Source organism: Balaenoptera borealis (genome assembly GCF_965194805.1).
Source record: "Balaenoptera borealis genome assembly, chromosome: 8".
NCBI classification, from domain to species: Eukaryota; Metazoa; Chordata; class Mammalia; order Artiodactyla; family Balaenopteridae; genus Balaenoptera; species Balaenoptera borealis.
This window is the reverse complement of record NC_138865.1, coordinates 5904154-5927896: the sequence shown is the minus strand read 5'-3', so window position 1 is coordinate 5927896 and position 23743 is coordinate 5904154. Positions and strand designations below refer to the sequence as shown.

Here is a 23743-nt window from a genome sequence, read left to right as displayed (position 1 = left end):
ACATATCAAATGTGTCCTACCTGTCCAAGTTTAGCCTTCTGGGCACCGATACTTCGTGCCTGAATTAAACCTTCTCTTCTCTCATTTCGAAATACTTTGACTAGGCCATTCCACAGCTTAATATAGTCATCCAGTTTTTCTTTTAAGTGTTCTATGAATAAAAAATTCAGTCAACATTATAAATTATATTTATGGCTAATAAACCACTTAAACTATTTTTTAAAATTAACTAATTAATTTATTTTTGGCTGTGTTGGGTCTTCACTGCTGTGTGCGGGCTTTCTCTAGTTGTGTTGAGCAGGGGCTACTCTTCATTGCGGTGCGTGGGCTTCTCATTGCGGTGGCTTCTCTTGTTGCAGAGCACGGGCTCTAGGCGCGAGGGCTTCAGTAGTTGCAGCGCACGGGCTCAGCAGTTGTGGTTCGTGGGCTCTGGAGCACAGGCTCAGTAGTTGTGGCGCACGGGCTTAGTTGCCCTGCAGCATATGGGATCTTCCCGGACCAGGGCTCGAACCCGTGTCCCCTGCACTGGCAGGCGGGTTCTTAACCACTGCGCCACCAGGGAAGTCCCCATTTAAAGTATTATTTTTCTCAAGAAATGAGGATAGGCAACAGGTCCTTTGAGTACTCGGTAATTTTACACAGACCACATTGAATGTTAAACGTATAGGGAAGTAAGGTGAAGTGTATTAATTGAGTTAAATTTTGAGCTTAATATACCTACGGAGAACTAGCTAGCCTGAGAATTATCAAACCTCTCTCTAAACAAATAAATGATGACTATGCCAACTGACATGAAAACTTAAAAAAATCAAATGTTAATATCATATCTAGAAGCTTTCAGGCACAATAGTTTTCTGCTTTTGGAAGAAGCAATGGTTCAGGATTTCTGAAGATGTACTGCCTATAAATAACATTACATGGCCTTCGGGATCCACACAGGGTATAGGTTAATATTTGTTTCTGAGCCATCTTTCTACTACAATCAGTGTTGAAGGGAGTAGTCTTGGTGTGGTGATGAATATAGTTCCCATTCAGTTGGCAAGTAACAATAAAAGATCCCATTTTCTCTGTATTTTAAGCATCAAGTGTCTGTATATATATATGTGTGTGTATGTATATATTTATAAATAAATCTTTACATATTTATATAATAAATACATATATCATTTCCACACATATGCGTGTGTATATATGTGTGTATGTATATATATATATATATATACACACACACACACACACACACATATATATGTTTGCAGTTTGGTAGAGAAAATTTTATGTTATAAAAACAAGATACATTTGCCAAACTTTCCATCTTGGCTTCCTAGTTGCAAGAGAACAGTTTTTGTTTGCATCACTATGAGCCAATGAAACTGACTCATCACAGCCACAACTAATTCCTGGATCCTTAAAGATGTTTCTTGAAGACACAAAAATTATTTTTAAGTTGTTTAAAATTTTGGCTCATGAATACAAAAACAACCCCCAAAACAGCTGTATTTAGTAATGAGCCAGTGGTTAAATGGGCAAATCAGGCTGTACACTTAATACTTTACTCGTTTTTAAGGAGCTTATAATTAGCAAGATACCCACACATGGGTATTCAAAATTGAGAAGAAAAAATTTTCCATTCTCTACTTTGGTGTCCAGTTGTAATGAGACTTATAAATAAAATTCTCATGCTGAATTACAATGTTTCCCCAGAAAGTCTTGATGATTTTCCCTTCAATATAAGGGTTTTTTGTTGCTGTTGTTTTTTTTAAAAAAAGCTCTTACCTTCCTCTTTTTTTTAGTTCTGTACAGTCCTAAGTTTTTTTTTTCTAAAGCCCCTTCTGACTTGCATTAGGTACTTTTTTGGATATGTGATCTAAATATATCTAAAATAAATTGTTACGGCCAGAAATGAGTTGATGGTGTGCTCTTTAAATTTAGATTCTAGTTAAGATGACTTTGGCTGCCCTTGGGTCTCACTACAGTGGATAGATCAGTGCCCCGAACGAACACGGCCCCTGCTAGGGGGTGATCAATCCTCCCCAGCCCCAGCCTGGACTGCACGCTGGGCCACCTGACTTGCTGTGGCCAATGAGAAGCAGGCGGAAATGACATGCACTTGTGAGCGGAAGTGCTCCCGCAGCTTCCTTCCCTGAGTGCTGCAAGGAGGACACGTGGTCCGTGTAGCGCTTTGCCCGATGCACAGGTGGAGAGGAGTGTTCTCTGTTCAAAGGCCCCAGACCCTTCCGTTTTGAGGACATTGTAGCTTCCAGAAACCCAAAGGTTCTGAGCAGCCAGCTCTTTTGTGAGGCTTTATATAAATTAGTTAAGTATTTTGTCTTTAAAAGAAAAATTATAACTCAGAGTTTTAATTACTGAATATATTGGGGAAAGAAAACAATCCAAGTTTTCACTTAAGTCAGATTTACCAAATGCTGTATAGTTTTACTGAGGATAGGACTGACAGATGTTCAAGGGTGTTTTGAAATTGGGAAGAGTAATTAAAGACCTTCTGTACTTCTGTCCAAGAGTAGCCCCAATCAACGACCCTCCCCACGCTGTAAGCTAAGCAGACCCTATATGTAATTGCTTTTAAAATGTGTCACAAGAGGCTGTTAGAGATTTGTAACAACAGAAGCACTGATCACAAAAAAATTAAACTGGACAAAAAACTTAAGCCCCCAATTGTGTTCTTTCCTCGGGCCAAGCAAGAAAGCAAGATTTTAGAATGGGAAACACCTTTTGGTGTATCTTCACTTTTTTTTTTTTTAAAGACTATTCTGAGCTTTTTAACTTGTATTAATAACATAGTGGTTCTTAAAATCAGTACAATCATAGACATGGGATTTCTCCAAGTTATTTTTGTAGACTTAAGTTTTGCTAAATCTAAAACATTGTTGGCACCAACAGTATCACTTAAAAACATATTTTCAAATATTTATTTGAGACAGGAATAGTATTCTTAATGAAAATGATCCCGTTGTAGAAAATTGCAACCAAGATGTCTAAGCTAAAGGCATTTGATGACTGAAAATTTAAAGTTATACATTCCCTGCTGTAATTAAAAATGATTAGTTGAAGAAAGTGGTAGGTCATATTTCTGTTTCTCTCCATGCTAATATACGTATACAAGATCAAGATTCTGGTTGTGTCCTTCCAAAAACAGCAGAGGTTTATTCAGACTGCAAGAGTTCTAAATTAAGTTTTGGAGGAAGCTCTTGTAAAGCCATTTTGAATGGTATTTTTATGCTGCCCATGTTCTGACTTCTTTTCTAACATTATATCCAGTTGTATCACTACTTATATACAAAAACTCTCTGCAAAACTCATTTGCCAAAAAGCAGATATCCTGTTGTTATTGAGTGGTCTGTGCTCTTTGGTCAGTTTTCAAAGGTTTCAACTCAGTTTTAGGACAAGCAAAGAAGAATAAATAACTGCCCAGACTTGGGTTTTAGGAGCATAATTACATGCTGCTTTGGGGTCTGAGCTATAGCATTATCTATCTTTTGATATTTACGTCATTAAGAAGATATATTCAGCTTACAATAATGGATCTATTTGAAGAAAAAAATTTTAACTTAAAAAACCCCACTTATCTGGAAAATCACTGCTCCATCTCTCTCTAGCCAAGTTGAACCAAGACTAACCGATGTCTCCCTAAATGTGTTAGAGCTTGCTCCATAAAGAGAGTAAAAAATAAAACACAATTTCCTTCTATTCAATATCTTAAATCAAATCTAGAACAAAATAAGCTTTAGTAGGTACTTTCTTTTATAAATAAGTCCATGGTTTCTGGTCAAATTCAAAATACATTGAAATGCAAAATACAAGCTATTAAACAGGTATATAGGTTTCAGTATATAGATTTGGACGGAGCTTTGGGTGGCATTACAATATACATGCCATTGCATTTTTTTCAGTCATTCAACAAATTACGTCTACGATTAAATTTTTATAAAACCCAATGCCCACAGAATTGGTATAGTATAAGACCGTGGTTAAATACACAGACTTATGAGCCTATAGATTTGGATGCAGCTGTTAATGACTACCTCTGTCACCGCTGGCAAGTTACTTAACATCTCTGAGCCTCAAGTGCAAAATGAAGATGAACAACATGTATCACAAGGCTTACCGTCAGAACGAAACAAAATAATTCACATACAATGCTTAGCATAGTGCCAACTTGTTGATAATAGATGCTATCAATAGGTGCTAATTATTAACTTCTGAAGACTATTTTGAGATCACCTTTTTGCAATTGCTTATAATTATTTTATAGACAAAATGTCGATTCCATAGCCATTACCTTTGCTACTGAAATCATCAATTAACACGATTTCTGCTAAGTATTTCCTTGGAGTCCTTTTAATTACGCTGTGAACTGTCCTCATGAGGGTGGACCACCCTTCGTTGTGGAAGACGATGACGATGCTGGCCGTCAGCAGGTTCTCATCATAATGCCAATACTTGCATCTGCAAAAGGAACATTTCATCATATTTATTCAGAGGCAATCTGCAGTGTTTGGTTCCAAACTTACTATGACTACGTTTTCTGATTGGATGAAATATTATTGACTTAACTAAGGTAAGTGAATGAAATACATTTTATATTTTCACAGAAACCCAAGGTAGAAGAGAGAAGCTGCTATGAGATGAAGTTACTCATATTCAAGCTACTTCTTCACCAACCAGCACTTATTGTGACAAAGAGAACTAATTTGTGAATTTATGCTTCTCATCTGGGGATGGTATTAAGGTTTGTTTTCCATGACTTCAACCCCAGTTTATTTTCTGCTTTAAAACTTGAGCTTCTGGTGCAAGGGATTTATTTCACTTGCTGTGAATAAACCACTGTATAACTGTGTTTGAAAGCTGTCCTGTTCTAATATGGCTAAAACATTCAGAAAAACATCAAATGGGCTGAAGTGCAGCATACGAGAGACATTCCAAAATTAACTGTTGGATGAATAAACAAAGTTCTAATAGTGTTTAGAGTTATTAACTTGACTAAAGAAGGGTCTTTAACTGTTTTATGCAAAATTACTTCAAATAACTGTAGCAGGAATAAAGTTGCCAGAAACCTTTTTCTGGTTGGAGAGAACCCCCCTGCCCCCGCCACAGTCGGCCCTCCATATCTGCCAGTTCTGCATCTTAAGATTCAACCAACCGTGGATCAAAAATATTGGAAAAAAATTCCATAAAGTTCCAAAAAGCAAAATTTGAATTTGCCATGGCAACTATTTACATAGTGCTTATCTTGTATTAGGTATTATAAATAATCGATTGAAAGTATACAGGAGGGTGGTGTGTATAGGTTATAAGTAAATACCATGCCATTTTATATAAGGGACTTGAGTATCCACGGATGGATTTTGGTATCCGAAGGGGTCCTGGAACCTATCCCCCGGTGGATAATGAGGTACAGTTGTGTGTATATTATGCATATACAAGCATATGTGTATACACACATATGTGTGTATGTACACACACACACCCACTTTTTTCTGTTCGGTTATGGGAGAAGAACAAGACAGTAAGAACACGACAGACGGATGAGAACAATCTGAGACCCATGTTCTTTCTGCAGGAGTTAGCTTTCAGAACTAGCATCTGGTGCCTATTACCTTCTCCTTGGTAAGTGGAAGGGAAAGATTTTTTTTTTAATCCCAAAGTTTTTCATGGAGGAGTAAAAAAGCTTGTTCCCAAGATTAAATTTAAAACCATAAAAGCAGCAATTAACATTATCAGCTTGATAACCTATACCACCATTATTTAAAATAGGACCTGGCCCAATAGAGATGCAAACAATGTTTTCTCCGGGTGTTTATTTCCCTTTCAACGTAGTTCTCAATTGTCTGTGTTCTTAGAGGTTGTTTTTATAGAAATACAGACTGAGTCTGGAATCCATTCAATCTTATTTCTTACATCTGCATTTTCTTGTTAAAGGAGTAGTAAGTACCTGCTACGTTCTGAGCTAGGCACTAGCTCAGCATCACGGAGCAGACATAGTCTCTGCCCTTGTGAAGCCCACCGCGAGACACGGAGCAAACGTCTGCACTTTCTCTGCGTGTGACAGTGGGGAAACCATGGTGCTTTGACAGGTGGCCCTCATTCAACCTCAAGACAGGTGGGCAGGAAGGCGTCCTGGAGCCATGAGGCGAGGGTGAGACCAGAAGGATGATTTAAAAAGTACTGACACCAAAGAAGTGGGGAGGAAAAGATAAAAGCACACAGTGAATTGTGTGCATGGGATTCAGATAAAAAATGAATAGACGGAAGATCTATATCTTTGGAAGGTAGAATTAAAACATGAAAAAAACTGAAGAGGAAAAGTTACAAAAAAGGGCATTTGCAGTATAACTGCAAATACCAGCATATACTTATTATGTGTCAGGCACTATTCTCTGTGCTTTACTTTTATTAACTTATCTAACCTCCCCACATCACTATGAGGTTAGTACTATTAATGTCCCCATTTTACAGATGAGGGGACTGAGGTCAGGGATAAATGACTGCCTAAGATCACTCAGCTAGAAAGTAATGAAGCCAGGACATAAACCTAGGCTGTCTTGGGTTTACAAGAAATCTTGTTAAAAGTAAAATGAAAGAAAAAGAAAAAATACTAGCTATACCTATCTATGAATGGCTAAGAATTGATCTAAGGTCTAAGAACTGATACTGACATTGAATATAATGTCAATACAAGGCACACATCGAGCTTATTATTATGTGATGGGAGCTCTCTCCCCTCCCCCTCTTCCCTGCCCTTTGTGGCCTGGAGATAACCCAGGAATGGGGAAGGGGGTGGGGGCATGGTAGCCTTCAGCAACAAAGAGGGCTTTCCAAGGTTGGGAGGGGCCACATGCTCTTTCAGAGTACCAAGTTAAAAAATACAGCAGTGGAGGGATGCAGATTTTGAAAGAAGATGTGATTATTTCTGGAGAGAAGCTAACCTGGGCAGGTACGTCTAATTTTGGAAGGGTAGGGACAAACGATCTCCCTCCCCGAAACTGCAAAAACAAGCAAACGCTCTGATGGAGATTCAGGCAATAATTTTCTTCCCTGAGTCTAAGCACTGGGCCTAAAGAAGCAGAACTGGATGGGAAAGACACAGATTTTGATTTACAACAGACACCAGAATTGGTGAAAATATTTAAGTCATGGAAGGAGATTTGGAACTTGCTGATTTCTAAGGCAAAAGATGACAGCTTGGGGAAATGAACCAGATAAGGACCTTGAATGGGAGACTTCGAGGAGTTGGAAACAGAGGGAATGGAGGAGGGGAGGAAGGGGGAAAGTGAAGACGAGAGGGGGCCCACAGGGGACACCTTCCTGTCCCAGGGACTGCTTGGGCAGACCGTCCATCGGAAGGTCTGGACGTGCTACCTTGCATTCCTACAGGACAAGGGGACAAGAGCTGGAAGAGAGTGTGTTCCCAATTTCTCCATCTTCCCTCACCTCTGTACGGTTTGGAAATAACTCCAAAGATGTAAACTAGGTTATGTGCCAGTAACGACAACTCTTGGTATGTATTTTTCCTATTTTCTTTGTCTTAAAAATTACCAAACAAAGCAATATACCAAGCAATATTTTTTTTCAAGTCCATCTCTTAAAGTAAGGGAAATAAAAGCAAAAATAAACAAATGAGACCTAATTAAAATTAAAAGCTTTTGCACAGCAAAGGAAACCACTGACAAAACGAAAAGACAACCTAATGAACGAGAGAAAATATTTGCAAATGATATGACTGATAAGGGGTTAATATCCAACATATATAAACAGTTCATATAACTCAACATCAAGAAAAACAAACAACCCAATTAAAAAATGGGCAGAAGAACTGAATAGAGACATTCTTCCAAAGAGGAAATGCAGATGGCCAACAGGCACATGAAAAGATGACCAACATCACTAATCATGAGGGAAATGCAAATCAAAACCATGAAGAGATATCACCTCACACCTGTCAGGATGGCTATCAACAAAAAGAACATAAATAACAAATGTTGGCGAGGATGCGGAGAAAAGGGAACCCCTGTACACTGTCGGTGGGAATGTAAATTGGTGCAGCCACTGTGGAAAACAGTATGGAGATTTCTCAAAAAACTGAAAATAGAACTACCATACACCCCAGCAATTCCACTCCTGGGTATATGTCTGAAAAAAACAAAAACACTAATTTGAAAAGATACATGCACCCCAATGTTCATAGCAGCATTACTTACAATTGCCAACATATGGAAGAAACCTAAGTGTCCATCAACAGGTGAATGATTAAAGAAGAAGCAGTATATATATATATATACACACACACATATACATATACATACATACATACCTACAATTGAATAGTACTGAGCCATAAAAAAGAATGAAATTCTGCCATTTGCAGCAACATGGATGGACTTGGAAGGCATTATGCTAAGTGAAATAAGTCAGAGAAAGACAAATACCATATGATATGACTTACATGTGGAACCTACAAAATACAACAAACTATGTGTATATAACAAAAAGAAGAAGACTCATAGATATAGAGAACAAACTAGTGGGTACCAGTGCGGGTGAGGGGCAATATTGGGGGCAGGGAAGTACAAATTGTTGGGTATAAGATAAATAGGCCCAATGATGTACTGTACAACATGGGGAATATAGCCAATATTTTGTAATTACCACAAATGAAGTTACCTTTAAAATTTGTATAAAAAATTTTTTTAAATAAAACTGAAAAAAATTACAAAAGCAATACACACTTTGTTGTACAAAATCCAAACAATATAGAAGTGTATAAAGTAAAGGTAAAAGCTGCCCCCCTTCCCTCTCCCCAACAAATCTCACCTCCTAGAGGAAATCATTGTTACTAGTTGTTGTGTTTAGACATTTTATGTTCATGCAGACATATAAATGTATGTCTGTATATATATACAGATATATTCAGGTGAGTATGTATAGATTCTTCTTTCATGTGAGTATGTATAGATTTATCCTGTTATCTAATTCTTTGTAACTATTGCACAACATTGCAAAGTATGGCTGTCCCATAATTTTTTTTTAATTAATAAATGTTTTTGGCTGCACCACGTGGCTTGTGGGATCTCAATTCCCCAACCAGGGACTGAACCCCGGCCTTGGCAGTGAAAGCCCAGAATCCTAACCACTAGGCCACCAGGGAACTCCTGGCTGTTCCATAATTCATGTGACCTTTTCCTTATGGACATTTCCGTTGGCTCTACAACGTGACCATGATCATCCTTATGCATCAATCTCTACACCCGCCCTTGCCTGGAATCCTTCCTACAAAAGGCTCGAGACTGTAAGCTAAGCTCATTAAGGAGAGGAACCTCATCTGCTTTGCTCACCACCATCTAACACAGAGCAGTCGCTCGATAAATATTTACTGAATTGCTCTAAGGGTATTTTTGAAATGCCTCTAGATGTGTTTTCTCCTCTGCGTAATGTCCACTCTCCACCCCGCAGTCCAACTATTTTGAGCTACTGTCAAGAATCAGTCAGTCCGTATGGCAGGTGGAGACAGATGCTCTTCTAGCAGGAGAGGGGGGAAATCTGGAGGAAGACCAAAATAGAGCAGATAGTCGATAGACGAGGATAAAAGCAGATGGAAGGAGGGGCTCAAGCCCGGCCTCCCTGTCTGAACTTTAGGGGAGAGGCCCAGCGGGGAGGCTGCAGCATGGGGTGGAGACGATGTTGTGGGCACGCGGGCAGGGGGGGAGCTAGGCAGGCCCTTCCCACCTCTCCTGTGCCGTCTCCTTGGCTCTCGATGGAGCCAGAGAGCGTAGACGTTTCCACCTGCTGTCAGCAGCAGAGTTAAGAACCAGGGCTGCCAGGAGCCACCACGTAAGGAGTAAGGCGACGTGCAGGGAAGCGACGGGGTGGACGGCTTAAGCCGGAGCCTGGCCCGCGGCCTCAGAGGATGCCCGCTAGCCGTGAGAGCCGGAGGGGAGATGAGCGCCCACAGGGGGGCAGGCGTGGGGAGGCGCCCGCAGGCTGGGGGGCAGCAGGTGAGCAAGGTCAGGACACCTGGGAGCCAGGAGTGGGTGGCAGGGATGGCGGGTACCGGCCAAACTGCCGCCAACACCTCGAGAACATGCCACCCTCCTGTCGCCCCGACGCTGCAGGAGAAAGGGCGAGAGCCCCTGGGGCACGGGAGCAGCCGGAGGGGGACGTACACGGCAGGCGGGCATTTGCGCCGGGAGAGCGCGCGGGTGACAAGTGCCGATGACGACGCAGAGCCTGGACCAGGAGACTCAGTCCTGAGAGAAGCACCCTGTGCTGAGGTCAGACCCCCGTTCTGCAGCATGTCTCTCACTTCACTGCCATAAAATCTGTAATAAGCTCCAGGAAGAAGGAGGGCCAACGGAAACACGATGCCACCTTGAAACGGATGGGTTCTGTTACAGACTTTTGGGTAGTTTCTCCTTTCTGGCACTTCATCTTCCAAGAGAGCTTAAAGACCCTCGGCACCAAGGGCATCGTGCCCCGCGCTAGTTACTGCAGAACTCTCCGGCCACGCGTACTTATAGCTGATGTACAATGTTGTGTTCGTTCCAGGTGTACAGCAAAGTGATTCACTTATACATATATATACGTTCTTTTCCATTTTCTTTTCCATTACGGTTTATCACAGGATATTGACTATGGTTCCCTGTGCTCTACAGGAGGACCTTGTTTATCCTGCAGAGTTTTTCTTAAAAGTAATTTTTACAGAATATTTCCAGGGCACCTATGTGGTGCCAGGTGCTTGTATCAGAAGACAGGAATGACGAATTTTCATAGTGACCTTTCTATAACTTAAAAGGTCAAAAATGGATGTCATAACCGAAAATGACATGCCTATTAACAATTTCCTTCCATTTTCTCTGTCCCAGCTAGGTTTTTTTTAACATCTTTAGTTTGATATAAAGCCTTTATGTATTTAAGCTTTATCAATAAATAATATCTAATTCAGCAGACTATGAAAAACTGGTTACAGTTGGAAGGTTGCTTGGCAGGCCTGAGATCTGATCATCTTGCTGGTTTTGAAAGCTCCATGCATGCTCTTCCACAATAGGGATTGCTGAACAGACTAAATTCAGACTCAGGCCACCTCTCCCATGGATAGCTGTGGGTGCAATGACCACGTCTCTTCTTTGGGTCCCCTGTTCTCACCCCCAGGTAGACTATTCCCTTCTTGATAATATATTCTTTCTTTTGACTGGGCACATAAAATTGAAGCATGAAAAATTATTCTGTATTTAATTATTTTCTCAAAACTCTACCTCTATCCCTTGAAGAGCTTGTATCCCTTTCCTTGATTATTAGAAACTCTAGGATGCTCTAGTTATTTTTTCCCAATGTTCTTATCAATCCTTCTTATCAGTCAGTCTTCCCTTGAAGGTCAAAATTAAGTCTGTATTAACAGAAGCCATGCTTCCTCCAAGATGAAAATGTCAGCTAATCACCACAAGTTCTGCTCATAGCTGGAACAGTGTTTTCATATATTATGTTAATATTCAATACATATTGGTTGATTTGATTTCAAAAATTTTTCTAGGAATACTCCTCTTCACAATGCTGTACTACATCATAGAATACCACACATTTTCTTCATTAATGAATTAAATATTAATGAAAAGGAGAATAAGAAATCTTTAACTTGTGCTCCATTGGGGTTGAAAGTCAAAATCAATGAACACAGGATTAATGGTTGGTTATGCAAAAGTTTTTCAGGATGAAACTCAGTAACTGAGGAAGCACGGTGTCTGCCATGCTCGCTCTGGCACGCTCCATGTGGTGCCACAATTGGGAGGCAAGAAACCAGAACGGTATGAAGGCAGGGACGATGGGTGGCTTTAGCTCATCACGCCTGTAATCTCTATCAGGTCCACACTCCCAGTCAGCTCAATCTAAACTAAAAACCACATGCTGGCCACGTGTGCAAGCTTTTAAGCAAGTGCCCTGGTTCCAAGCGGGTAGCTGCATCTCAACTTCATCTTCTGGGGCAGAGAGTTGAGGGGCTCAGGTTTGTTTCACGTCCAAGTGACCAATGTGTTGGAGAAAAAGGGGAAATTCCTAGCAGAGCAGAATGACTTGGACCAGAAATTCTCTAGCTCATCATGGCTGATTCCTAAGGCAGGAAGCTACAAAACCCACTGCTTTACGTATTTCACAGAACAAGCAGCAGGACCGTTATCTGCCCAGATCGCTGGTGGCCTCCTGTGGCCCCGGGCTCTCTGAAAAGCTTGTATCTGTCCTATTTCCATTTCCCCTAGCCTCCTCCGGTAGGCAGTTTCCTGGCATCCCCACAAGTAGTGGGGGACAGCTGTCCAGTCCTTACCCATGGCAGCTCAGCTGTCAGTGACCCTCAGTCACAGCGCAGTTGGAATTCACAGCTCCAAACAGCCAGCGGCTTCCTAAGGTTACATGGTTGTTGGCCTCTGCAGCAACCGTGGATCGTGTACAAAAACCCTGGGGCGGGAACCTTGGAGGACGGCTTCGAGAGCAGCTCCATCTCTGCCGCCCCACCGATGCTCTGGCTTACTTAGTGTCCTGACAAGCCAAGCAAGTGTGAAGGGCACGCTCTCCACGAAGATGGGTACTTCACAGGTGGCAGGTGCCAGAGTGGCTCCACGGGGAGACTCTGTCCCTGTGGTGGGGACGGGAGTGGCATCAGGGACCTCGGGCCAAGGGTTTGGGGAGCCCTGGCTGGTAGGCAGCAACAGGAAGCCCCCTGCATGAAGAAGTCCGGGAAGATTCGTTCCCAGGGTGTTCAACAGCTGGCTCCAGAGCTGACTGGGAAGAATCTGAGGGACGTAAAATTCTAGCACAGTGGATAATGTTTGAGCCAAATAAGCGGTATTTTTCGTATTAGTTACTGTGATCCCATTTCATCCCAGGCTGAGGAAATGCAGTTCCACTAGCTTGTGTGGTACATACACGATCATACCTGAATAGTCCTGCGGGGGCCCCGCTAGACCACATGATTTGCTCAAAGTCACAGCTAGTGACAGAGGCAAGATTTAGAAACGAAGCCTTTAAGATTCTTTCCCCTAAACCACAGATTTACCAAGAATTACTCACCAATATATGCTTAAAAACAAACAGGAAAATGAATTCCTTATTTTTGCTCAACACCCAGGGGATATACAGCCACGAACAGACGGCCGCACTCAGCTCTGTGGAGTGATTTGTGCCTGATCCCAGGGCTGAGAGTGCCAACTGCATCAGGGCAAACTAAGAATGCTGACTCTGTTGCTGGGTAGCTGTCTTCAAATGATCTTTTTTTTTTTTTGAAAAGGAAAACATACTCGGACAGATGTGTCCACTTAATGATCTGAAATGTCAAACCACAATTTAGGGAAAAAATCTGGCAGGGAATCCTAGTACTGGACAAATGTTCTTGTACATTTCTCCAAAACTCCCTGGGAAAAGAGAAAGAATATTTCACAGTGGAAGCCATATGCTTCTAGCTATATTGGACTCTCATTTCACACACGAGCTTTCATGCCATATTCTGACTTTACAGAAGCACCAGCTTAAACACCAATATATCTAAGCTGAGACAACCACCACTACCAGGTGCAGGGATCTGGGTGCTACGGCATGGATGTAAACGACGCTAGGGGCATGAACCAATACAGGTTTGCATCCGTAACTTACTTTTATTTTATTTTATTTTTTAATAGAACTTCATATTGGAGTATAATTGCTTCACAATACCGTGTTAGTTTCTGTTGCACAACAAAGTGAATCAGCCATCTGCATACACATGTCCCCATATCCCTTCCTCTTGAGCCTCCCTCCCACCCTCCTTATCCCACCCCTCTAGGTGGTCACAAAGCACCGAGCTGATCTCCCTGTGCTATGCGGCTGCTTCCCACTAGCCAACTACTTTACATTCAGTAGTGTATATATGTCGATGCTACTCTCACTTCGCCCCAGCTTCCCCCTCCCACCCTGTGTCCTCAAGTCCATTCTCTATGTCTGCCTCTTTATTCCTGCCCTGCAACTAGGTTCATCAGTACCATTGTTTTTTTCAGATTCCATATATATGCGTTGGCATACGGTGTTTGTTTTTCTCTGACATTAATTTATGCTGCACCATTGGAATTCCAGTGCACTTTGGAATGCTGCACCATTCCAAAGGACTTCTAGCAGCTTACAAAGACACACAGAATACAACAATATTACAAAACTCTAAAATAGGAGGGGGAAAAGATGGATAAAGAAAGAATGAGAAGAAAAAAGAGGAAGCAAAAACAAGATTTTAAAAGTGCAAATGAGAGGGCCAAGGGGTCCTGCGTGCACAGTCCTGGGGCACCATTCACAGAGAAGACACTCGGACGGCACCCCCTGAGCTGGGCAGCAGGGTGGGCTCGCACCCCACCGCCGCCCCGTACTTCGAATGGATGGGCCACAATTTGGCTTGAATTTTCTAGCAGGGAAACCGGGTCAGGACTGTGTTTAACAAACCAGTTGTTCGGAAAGAGGACAACATTCTTGGCGTGAAGACCAGCTGGGGTTTTTTTTCTAGGGGGCCTCCTTATGGTAAACGCAGTGATGAGCTTCCCTGGGCTGTCTTCCTGGAGGCTGTCAGTGGAGACCAACGGCACTGCACCAAAACACAAGTCAGTGTGACAGTTGTGCGGAGACCAAGTTGGGAGTTTAAGTTCAACACTGATTTGAAGATCACACTTTGCAAACATTCCTTAAAATGTTTACTGAGTATCTGTAGTGAGGTGGATGGACCTAGAATCTGTCATACAGAGTGAAGTAAGTCAGAAAGAGAAAAACAGATACCATATGCTAACACATATATACGGAATCTAAAAAAGCAGTACTGATGCACCTAGGGGCAGGACAGGAATTAAGACGTAGACACAGAGAATGGACTTGAGGACACGGGGTGGGGAAGGGTAAGCTGGACGAAGTGAGAGAGTGGCACTGACATATATACACTACCAAATGTAAAATACATAGCTACTGGGAAGCAGCCGCATAGCACAGGGAGATCAGCTCTGCGCTTTGTGTCCACCTAGAGGGGTGGGATAGGGAGGGTGGGAGGGAGACGCAAGAGGGAGGGGATATGGGGATATATGTATACGTATAGCTGATTCACTTTGTTATACAGCAGAAACTAACACACCATTGTAAAGCAATTATACTCCAATAAAGATGTGAAAAAAAATGTTTACTGAATCATGTTTCAGTGAAAAAATCCGTTTTCATCCCTGAGTGATTATATGCCTTCTCCGTGTGCTCTGATTTCAACAAGGAAGTCACCTTGACCACATGGAGGACCCGTATTTCCAAAGGCAGATTCTGACCCTGGTAATGATGGAAAAAAAGATATAAACTTACAGGGCAGCATGGTGACTTTAGGCTGCACTGAGCAAATAATTTCCCCACCAGAGAATTGTTAGGTATTAAAGGAGTTATCAATATAGGCCGTAGAACATTTATTTATGGAAGGTCTTAAACACTGGCTGATACTAATGTTCCTATAGCAAAATGAGGGTATATATATACTAGATCATTTTGTGAAGACTCAACTATAAAACTCTGAATACAAATGTGAAAAAGAGTACATAATGTACAACAGTTAGCATTTATTAATTCGTAGAACAATTCTGGGGCTATAAGAATATATGCAGTATGTTTAGCGATTTACCTTCATAAAGGTATTAAAAAGACATGTTGCCAGTTTAGCATGTAGTATAATTGATACATATGTGATGTTTAATAAATATTGTGGAAGAGGAAGTGGGTAATATTGTTTCTAGAAATCATTAAAGTAGTCTCCTTCTTTTCCTATATTAACTGAATTATCTTCTCCCTTACATCTTTGCTTCACTGTAATTTTCTGGAAAATCAGATCCTCCAGAACTTAGTGAATCACCAAAAGTAAGCTGAAGTTAGTTATCGAAAGGGTTAGGCTCAGAGATGGGATGTTATTGTAAAGGTAAGTTAGCAACAGGGGATGTTCATTCTCACCCTGAAGGAGGCAGACAGATGCCAGGAAATCTCCAACCACCACTTTGGAAAACACTGTAGTTCATTAAACTCTGGCAAAGGAACTCAAGGACTGAACAGCTGTGAGATCACAAGTGAGGTGACTCATCAATTTGTTAACTTTTCTCCTCAGAGGCCCTGGGTTTGTAATAGGTGTACAGATGGGCCACACACACAGGAGACGATTACCAAAAAGGAAAGAAAAAAGGAAAACGGCAACACGAATCTGATCTGTGTTGGGTGGCAGCTGACGGAGCAACGGGGAGGACCAGGGGTGTGTTGGACGGTGACAAGAATCAAGGAAACGCCACCAGGCACGAGGCAAGGGTTACTAATCCTTTGTTCTGGCTGGTCCACGGGGATCCGTCCTGCTGAATAATCCCCGTGTGGCACAAAGACAGAGCCAGCAGCTCGGCCATCACAGCAACGTCACCGCAGGCAGGGGACCCGTGAAGGAACGTGGTCCTCCCTGCATGGCGCATCTGTGTAGAAACTCCAGCCTGGCTGCGAGGTGATTTTTATTTTCTTCTTCTAAGTTTTCTATTCAATATATATACTTTCCTCTTTCAGAATACTTAGGAATAAAATGGCTACTTAAGACAACTACAAGGGAACAGAACATCACTTGGTAGCTTTGAAAGATTCACAAGCATCTAACCCCTGGGCAAGAGGTCTTGTCCTGGTACCTCTTTTCTAACTAAAACCATCCCATGAAGGCTTCCCAGACCTGGAGTTCCCCGTTTCCCAAGGCATTCACCCAGTGGGCGGCTTTGCCCCACTGCATCGTTTCTAAGCAGCGGGGGGCACATTTTATAAAAACATTACTATTTATACCCATTTGCATTTTGATTCAATAGTAGGATATTGGACAGATTTGCAAATTAGACTGCAGGTGCCTGTGTTTCACTGCTGCCATTTTTCCCTCCTGATACCAGCTGGTTAATTATGCCATCGAATCCCATCACCCTGTTACACTGGTAGAGCAGGGGGCGACACAGAACGGGGTGCAGGAGGACGGCAGTCCCCAGAGCAGACACCCTGCCCAGGGGGGGAACGGGACGCACACACAGAGATGTGAGAGCTCGGGGGGAAGAAATCTCGTGTGAGGGCCGGCTGCCAGCTCGTGGAGGTTTATAAATCGAAACAGGAAAGCCAGCTCTTCCAAGTGCCAGGATAGTGTTTCCAGCATTCCTGAATAAGTATGTTTAATTATCAGCATTTTTAGACAGGAAGTATTTCATGTGGTAGAAAAATTATACTTCTTCAAAATCCACCCAAAGTCTCAGAAATCAATCCTAAATATTCTGAAGCAGTTTTTAAAAATTGTATACATTTTGCAGCAATTGAGATGTGTTCAATTATGTTGCTCAGGGGTAAAAAGGCTTGCCTTTTAAATTCCTCTCAATACCCTAAGCGGACATCACTGGTTTAACACATACGCCGACCCCCAGTTCCCACACTCTGAGCCCCTCTGACAGGCCTGGCCACGGGCCCACCGTGCTTGCCCGGTGTCTGCCGCCCGGAGATGAGCTTCATAGCACCCAACCCCACGATGACCTTTTATACTAAGGCCTTCGTGAGCAAGGAAGCCGTTTCTGCAGCTTCCTCATTTCCTAAGACAGTAGGATGCAGAAACCATTTTCTCCCTGCAATTTCTATTCACAAAACACTGTCATTAAAAAATATATTAGGCATTTTTTTCCCCTAAGCTGCTAAACTCAAGACCTCAGAGGAGCAATTTAATTGAACCCTGTGGCTATGTAAAGTCTCGTTTTCTGAAGGTGATGCCAGTCTGTTAAGTCTCTCTTCTGGGGAGCACAGACAGCCATAAGGGTTACTGTCACAGCTGAAAGGAAACAAGTTTCACTGTATTTACCTCCAAAGTATTCCCACTTTAATTTTAAACATTTCTCCATGAAAGGATCCATAGCCTTACATACCGCCAATAACAGTACTTTCCTGTACCTCTGCAGAATTGTTAAAAACTAGTGGCTATACTTCAAAGTACATTTCATTAACATTTTGTATTTTCCGGTTCTAGAAATATGCACACATGTACGTTATCTTGCTCTTTTCTGCACAGGACTTTTGTAAATAATTTGCCCACGGGACTTCCCTGGTGGTCCAGTGGGCAAGACTCCTCACTCCCAATGCAGGGTGCCCGGGTTCGATCCCTGGTTGGGGAACTAGATCCCGCATGCCGCAACTAAGACCCGGCGTAGCCAAAATGAATAAATAAATAAATATTTTTAAAAATTATTTGAAAAAAAAAATAACTTGCCCACAATCAGCTGGGGGCGATATCTGTAGTTTTACTGGATCCCGCTGGTATGTGAAACCTTCCCAGCACCATGCCTGCAACTTTCCCTTCTCAAAAGCTGTCCATCCCTTTTCCTGCGTTATGACAGCTGACTTCATGGCCATGGCCCATTAGACTGTGCTGTGCTCCTCTGAAATGAAGGCTGAAGTAAGTGTCAGGTGGGATGGTCTTTGTTTATGTGCTACTGGAAAGAATTTCAATCAATCACTTCTCTTGAGGAGGAGGAGAGATAAAATCTGAAATTAATAAGTGTTCCTGATAAAAAGTCTAGGCTAGTTTCTAGGAAATTAAACAGACTCAATACAGCATCCAACCACGTGGGTGAGTGATGCACTGGGGCCTGAGAGTAAGGTACTACCCCTTTTCCACAGTCACCGGTACCTGAGAAACTCAGGTTAGGTCTGCTCATCAACAGAGACTATTTCAGCACTAAATCTAATAAATATTCTGAACAGTGCAGGACACCTCCTGGTTCACGGCCCCTGCGCTGACTGCAGCAGCCTCTGTGAGCCCGTCCCGGCATGATTCCAGCTCCTTCCTAAGCCCCTTTAGCAAGAAGACAGTAAAGGAGGTATGGGGGGAGGGGCGGGAAAGGAGGGGTGGGAGGCAGAAAAGAAAGATGAATGAGGCAGGGTACACTGAATCACAACCAGGTCAGTTTATTTCTGTTCTTTGAATGGAAAATCTTAATAGTCTACGCTTTTTGGTCTTGACATTTCTAAAAGCCACGGTCAGATTTTCTTTCCGGCGTAGATTAACAAGTAAAAATATTTGGTCTATTAGAATTACCATTTTTCAGTGTTACGAAGATTTGCATTTACTATAATGGGATATTGGGCGCTTTGTCCACTAACTCTATACTAAATATTTCTGTGATTAACCTGCACTCTATACTCAAATATACAAAAACACAGTGGCTCCTTATTATTCGTGGGTTCTGTCTGTTAATTTGCTTCCTTTCTAAAACGTATTTGTAACTGAAAATCAGTACTTGGGACATGTTTGTGGTCATTTGAGAACACGTGCAGGGCAGGGAAATGCGAACAGGTGGGCACAGGACGACGCTCTTACTCTGGTACTGTAAACATGTCCTTTACAGCGTCTGTTTAGTCTACTTATTTCTTATTTTGTGCTTTTGGTTGCTGATTTCGCTGTTTAACGTGGCCCCCGAGGTTGGGCTGCAGTGCTGTGTGGGGCTCCTATGTGTGCGAGTTTGTGCTGAGCCTGATAGAGAAAGCGTGTGTGTCAGACAGGCTTCCTGCAGGCATGAGTCCTAGGGCTGCTGGCCGTGGATCCAATGTTACGACGCGACAGCACACTAAATAAGGTGCCTTTAAATAGAAACACACATAAGACAAGGTGACGCACACATCAGTGATGCAAAGGTGCCAGAGGCGTGTGAGCACCTATCCCTGCGTTTCCTCCGGCAGTGATGCTTCTGTATCCCTGACCCTGTGTCCGCAGGGACTTTATGAACCTCACCCCCATGAATGATGAGAACTGACTGCCCATCAAAATGCACACGCACAGAAGCTACATGTCAGCGGCCGGCTATGAAGCCTGTCACTCTGGACTGCCCACTACAAAGGGGAAGCATGGGGGGTGGGTGGATTTCTATCTACGGGCAAACGCTTCTGGCTGTCAAAACAACCTGCAGGGTGTAAGAGGTAGAGACTGAATTACATTCTCTCCATTAAAATTAAATTTATGCTTGGAAAAACAATTACTAGACCAGAGAATGAAACTTTAACCAGTAGGGTCATAAAAAGTCACGGTAAGCTGGGAACATTCTGTAAGATATTCAGGGATGCTTTGTATAAAAATGTGCTCTGAAAACTGCAGGAAGCTGCCGAAAGAAGAGAAAAAGAGATTGAGAGATCAAGAAAAGAGAGAGAGAGAGAGAGACAGAGAGAGAGAGAGAGAGAGAGAGAGAGAGAGAGAGAGAGAGATTTTCAGCACTTAGCAGCGGTAGGAACAGAGAAATGAGCCTGTGTCACTGGCAAACCTACCCTTTCAAAGGACAATGTGGTCTCTTGCTTAGATGACAGTATAGGGTCCAAAGAAGCTCAGAGTCAGAAGAAATACAGGGGTAACTTGGAAAACAGATGTGTGTTTTTAGAAATGACAAAGGTGTTTATTATTATGAAGTGTTTGTTCACATACTACACCCCAGAGCCCTGATCTATCTTAATTCTTTCTTCCCTTCTCCTAACGATGCAAATCATAGATTCAATCGCCCCACACCTCCCAGTAAGTAGTTCTTCATCTGATGTTGACATTAAGGACGTCTTCCTCTTCTGTAGCAGGGTGACTGCTACCTCTTATGTGACGGTGAGGGTGACGCGCCCTAAGGATGAGGCTGAACACACACCTAGTGCGAAGAGAGACCCTCGCAGAGCGAGAGCTTTTGCAGGGTCTCTGCCACACCAGGCGGGGGTGACCTCCGACAAGTGGGGCTCACGTTACCGACTGTGTCACATGCCTTTGACGTTCTTTATCACATTTAATGCTCACAATCTCTTTATGAGCCGAGTACTATCACCCACATTTGCCAGAAGAGGCTCTTCTGACCCCTCTCAGCCCCGCCTCTCTGCATCCGCGGGCCTGGGGCTCCCAGGCACCCGTGGCCCCTCCTCCTTGGGCTCAGGCCCCGCTCGCTGCCCGAGCCACTCCAGGGCAGGGCCACTGCAGAGCCCACTGGGTGGGGGGCTGCCAGCTTCGACACCCCTCAGCTGTGGAGATTTGCCATCCGGGAGGTCTACAGACAGTTTAGGGAAAAGCTCCTTCGCAGAATCTCCTCAGCACTCGGGTGAGGGTTGCACGTCATGGGTGGGTCTGCCGGGTCCCTTAACACCGACCCTCTGCTCGGGGGCCACACCCACCTGGCCCTCTGCTCTCCCTGCAACGGCTTCTTCCAACGTAGATACAAGCAGAGGCCCTTGCTGCAAAGAGTCGGGATTTTCAGTGCCTACAGTTAAAGACAGTCACTTTGCAATTGATAAGATACTCCCCTTTTACGCAGACGTAGAGAATGGACTTGAGGACACGGGGAGGGGGAAGGGGAAGCTGGGACGAAGTGAGAGAGTGGCATGGACATATATACACTACCGAATGTAAAACCGATAGCTGGTGAGAAGAAGCCGCATAGCACAGGGAGATCAGCTCGGTGGTTTGTGACCACCTAGAGGGGTGGGATAGGGAGGGTGGGAAGGAGACGCAAGAGGGAGGAGATATGCGGATATATGTATATGTATAGCTGATTCACTTTGTTGCACAGCAGAAACTAACACACCATTGTAAAGCAATTATACTCCAATAAAGATGTGAAATAAATAAATAAAAAGATACTCCCCTTTTGTTCCTAAGTAGAACATTTCATTACTGCGAAGACGTTGCATAAACACAGAGCACAGATAACAAGCTTACACGACTCTGACGAGCAGACCTGCCTGGGCTTCTACGCGTGTGGAGACAGGCCCGGGGGGACAGCACGCCTCCTGTGGCGGGTCACCCGGCAGACGTGCCTGCTCTGGATTTCGGGTTCCCTGTCCACGAAATGAAGGAGCAGTGACCTCTCCGGCCCCCTGTGGCTCTAGAATTCCGAGTCAATGGAATATTCAACAGATGACGAGCACGGTTCCTGAAGTGCCCATGCCATTCCCTGTGAAAGCTGCCGTGTGATGGCGAAAGTGGGATCTCGGGCCCTGGTTCCCATCCACTGTGACTGGTGGTCTGCTAACCGTGTCACATCACGGGGAAGAGGCTGGTGAGGCTCAAGCATAAGCCACACGAGGAAGGGCAGGGAGCGATGAGCGTTTAGCACACAAAGCAAGTCTTTCATGCTCTAAAAACCATGAATATACGTATACACTTCGTATGCGCAGAGAACACGACAAATATTCACCAAACAGTAGCTGCCTCTGGAAGGGGAGAGAGGGGACCCCTTTCTTGGTCGATGTGGCAAAATGGGCTTCCTCCACCCCCGGGGCTGGCCCGCGGGAAGGGTAACAGGGGCTGCTCTCCCAACAGGATCCCGTCCCGGAGATGCTGGCAGGGTTGGTCTTGGTGACACGGAATGGCTGATTGTCTCCTGGTTCATCCGTCCTGGTCCCCTTCCTCCTTCTGTGGAAACCAAAGAAGGGTGAGCCTGGGGTCCTGGCCGCCGGCCTGAGGTCCCCCCCGCCAGGGCAGGACAGTGTCATGTTGCTGCAGGGCTGGAATCGATGCAGCACGTGCCTCTGCCTGGATCTTGCATCTATTGTGACTTTCCAAGAAGAGCTGTCACACCTGGTAGGGCCTCAGGGCCCCCGGGGGCAGAAGGAGGCGGTACCCACACTCGGCTCAGCTGGAGTGATAACAGCTACACACCAGCTGCTTGCTGGCTGGTTCTACTTGGCTTTGCATCTAGAGGAACGTGAGGAAGACCCAGGGGAGGATGTAGAAACGTAGAAAAAAGTACTTTGAAAACGGAAAAGACCTTGGTGGATGCCTAGTCGAGGGGTTTCCAAACCAGACGGAGGAGCCGGGGGGTTTCAAGGAGATGCGAGAACCAGAGCAGAGGTGCTCCCTAGGAAGCCGCTGGCAGAGAGGATTCTGCCAATTCTGTGCAGGAAACGAGCTAAAAACACTGACGACCCCCTCTCTTGACAGATGAGGAAACAGGACTCAGAGAGGACTGTGGGGCGGTGTGTCCTCTGAGAACTCCTGCCCTGTCAGGACAGAGCTGTGTCATCCGCACGTTACACTTTATAGGGGACACAGATGGGACAAAGAAGACAATTCGGTCGTCCCGCAGGGTCGGCTCTGTCTTATCGATGACATTCTGTCCTGTATCATAACCACTCACGTCTTAGTCTTCGTTACTTTGGCTTTGAGTGCATTCTTCTGATTCCATTGTATATCTGCTCAAAGTTTTGCAATCATTAGAATAGACATAATAAGTGCCTTCTGACTACTCAGGTATTATATAGAAGACTTTTTTTTAAATGGAAGAGGGGGTGAAAATAATCAATGCATGGCATGTCCTCAGGTTGCTATAGTTCCCTCATTAAAAACTTGGTCCTAAGACTAATTTTAACTCCAAAACTTAATTTTTTTTGTCTATATAAAAACTGCAGATGATAAAGTACCATTTTTTGTCTGTTAATTTGCTTAGGGGGAAGGTGTTGCATGGACTAGCTTTACAGATGTCCCCAACCAATGAGTGAGCAGTTTGGAAGCTAACTTAGGTCACCTGAATCATGTCTGACCAAACATTTTCATCATGTTAATACTACTGACCTCATTTTATGATACATTTATATGATAAATTATACGATAATTTATATATTATCTCTAGAATTTAGAAAATATAGACAACTCGTGTGCACTGTGCTATGAATTCCTGAAGTTGTGATCAATACAAAATATTGATTTAACAAA

General features: G+C 43.5%; 1 protein-coding gene across 7 annotated transcripts in view; it reads right to left on the bottom strand.

Annotated features, from left to right (window-relative positions):
* GALNT7 (polypeptide N-acetylgalactosaminyltransferase 7) overlaps positions 1 to 23743 on the bottom strand; it is a 120326-nt gene that overhangs the window by 21995 nt on the left and 74588 nt on the right. For all 7 annotated transcript variants that reach the window (XM_082402120.1, XM_082402121.1, XM_082402117.1 and 4 more), the window contains 2 exons: positions 4301 to 4467; positions 21 to 151 (listed from right to left, as the gene is read on the bottom strand). In XM_082402120.1, coding sequence (XP_082258246.1) covers positions 21 to 151; positions 4301 to 4467 — 298 coding nt within the window. The remainder of the gene's footprint in view (positions 1 to 20; positions 152 to 4300; positions 4468 to 23743) is intronic.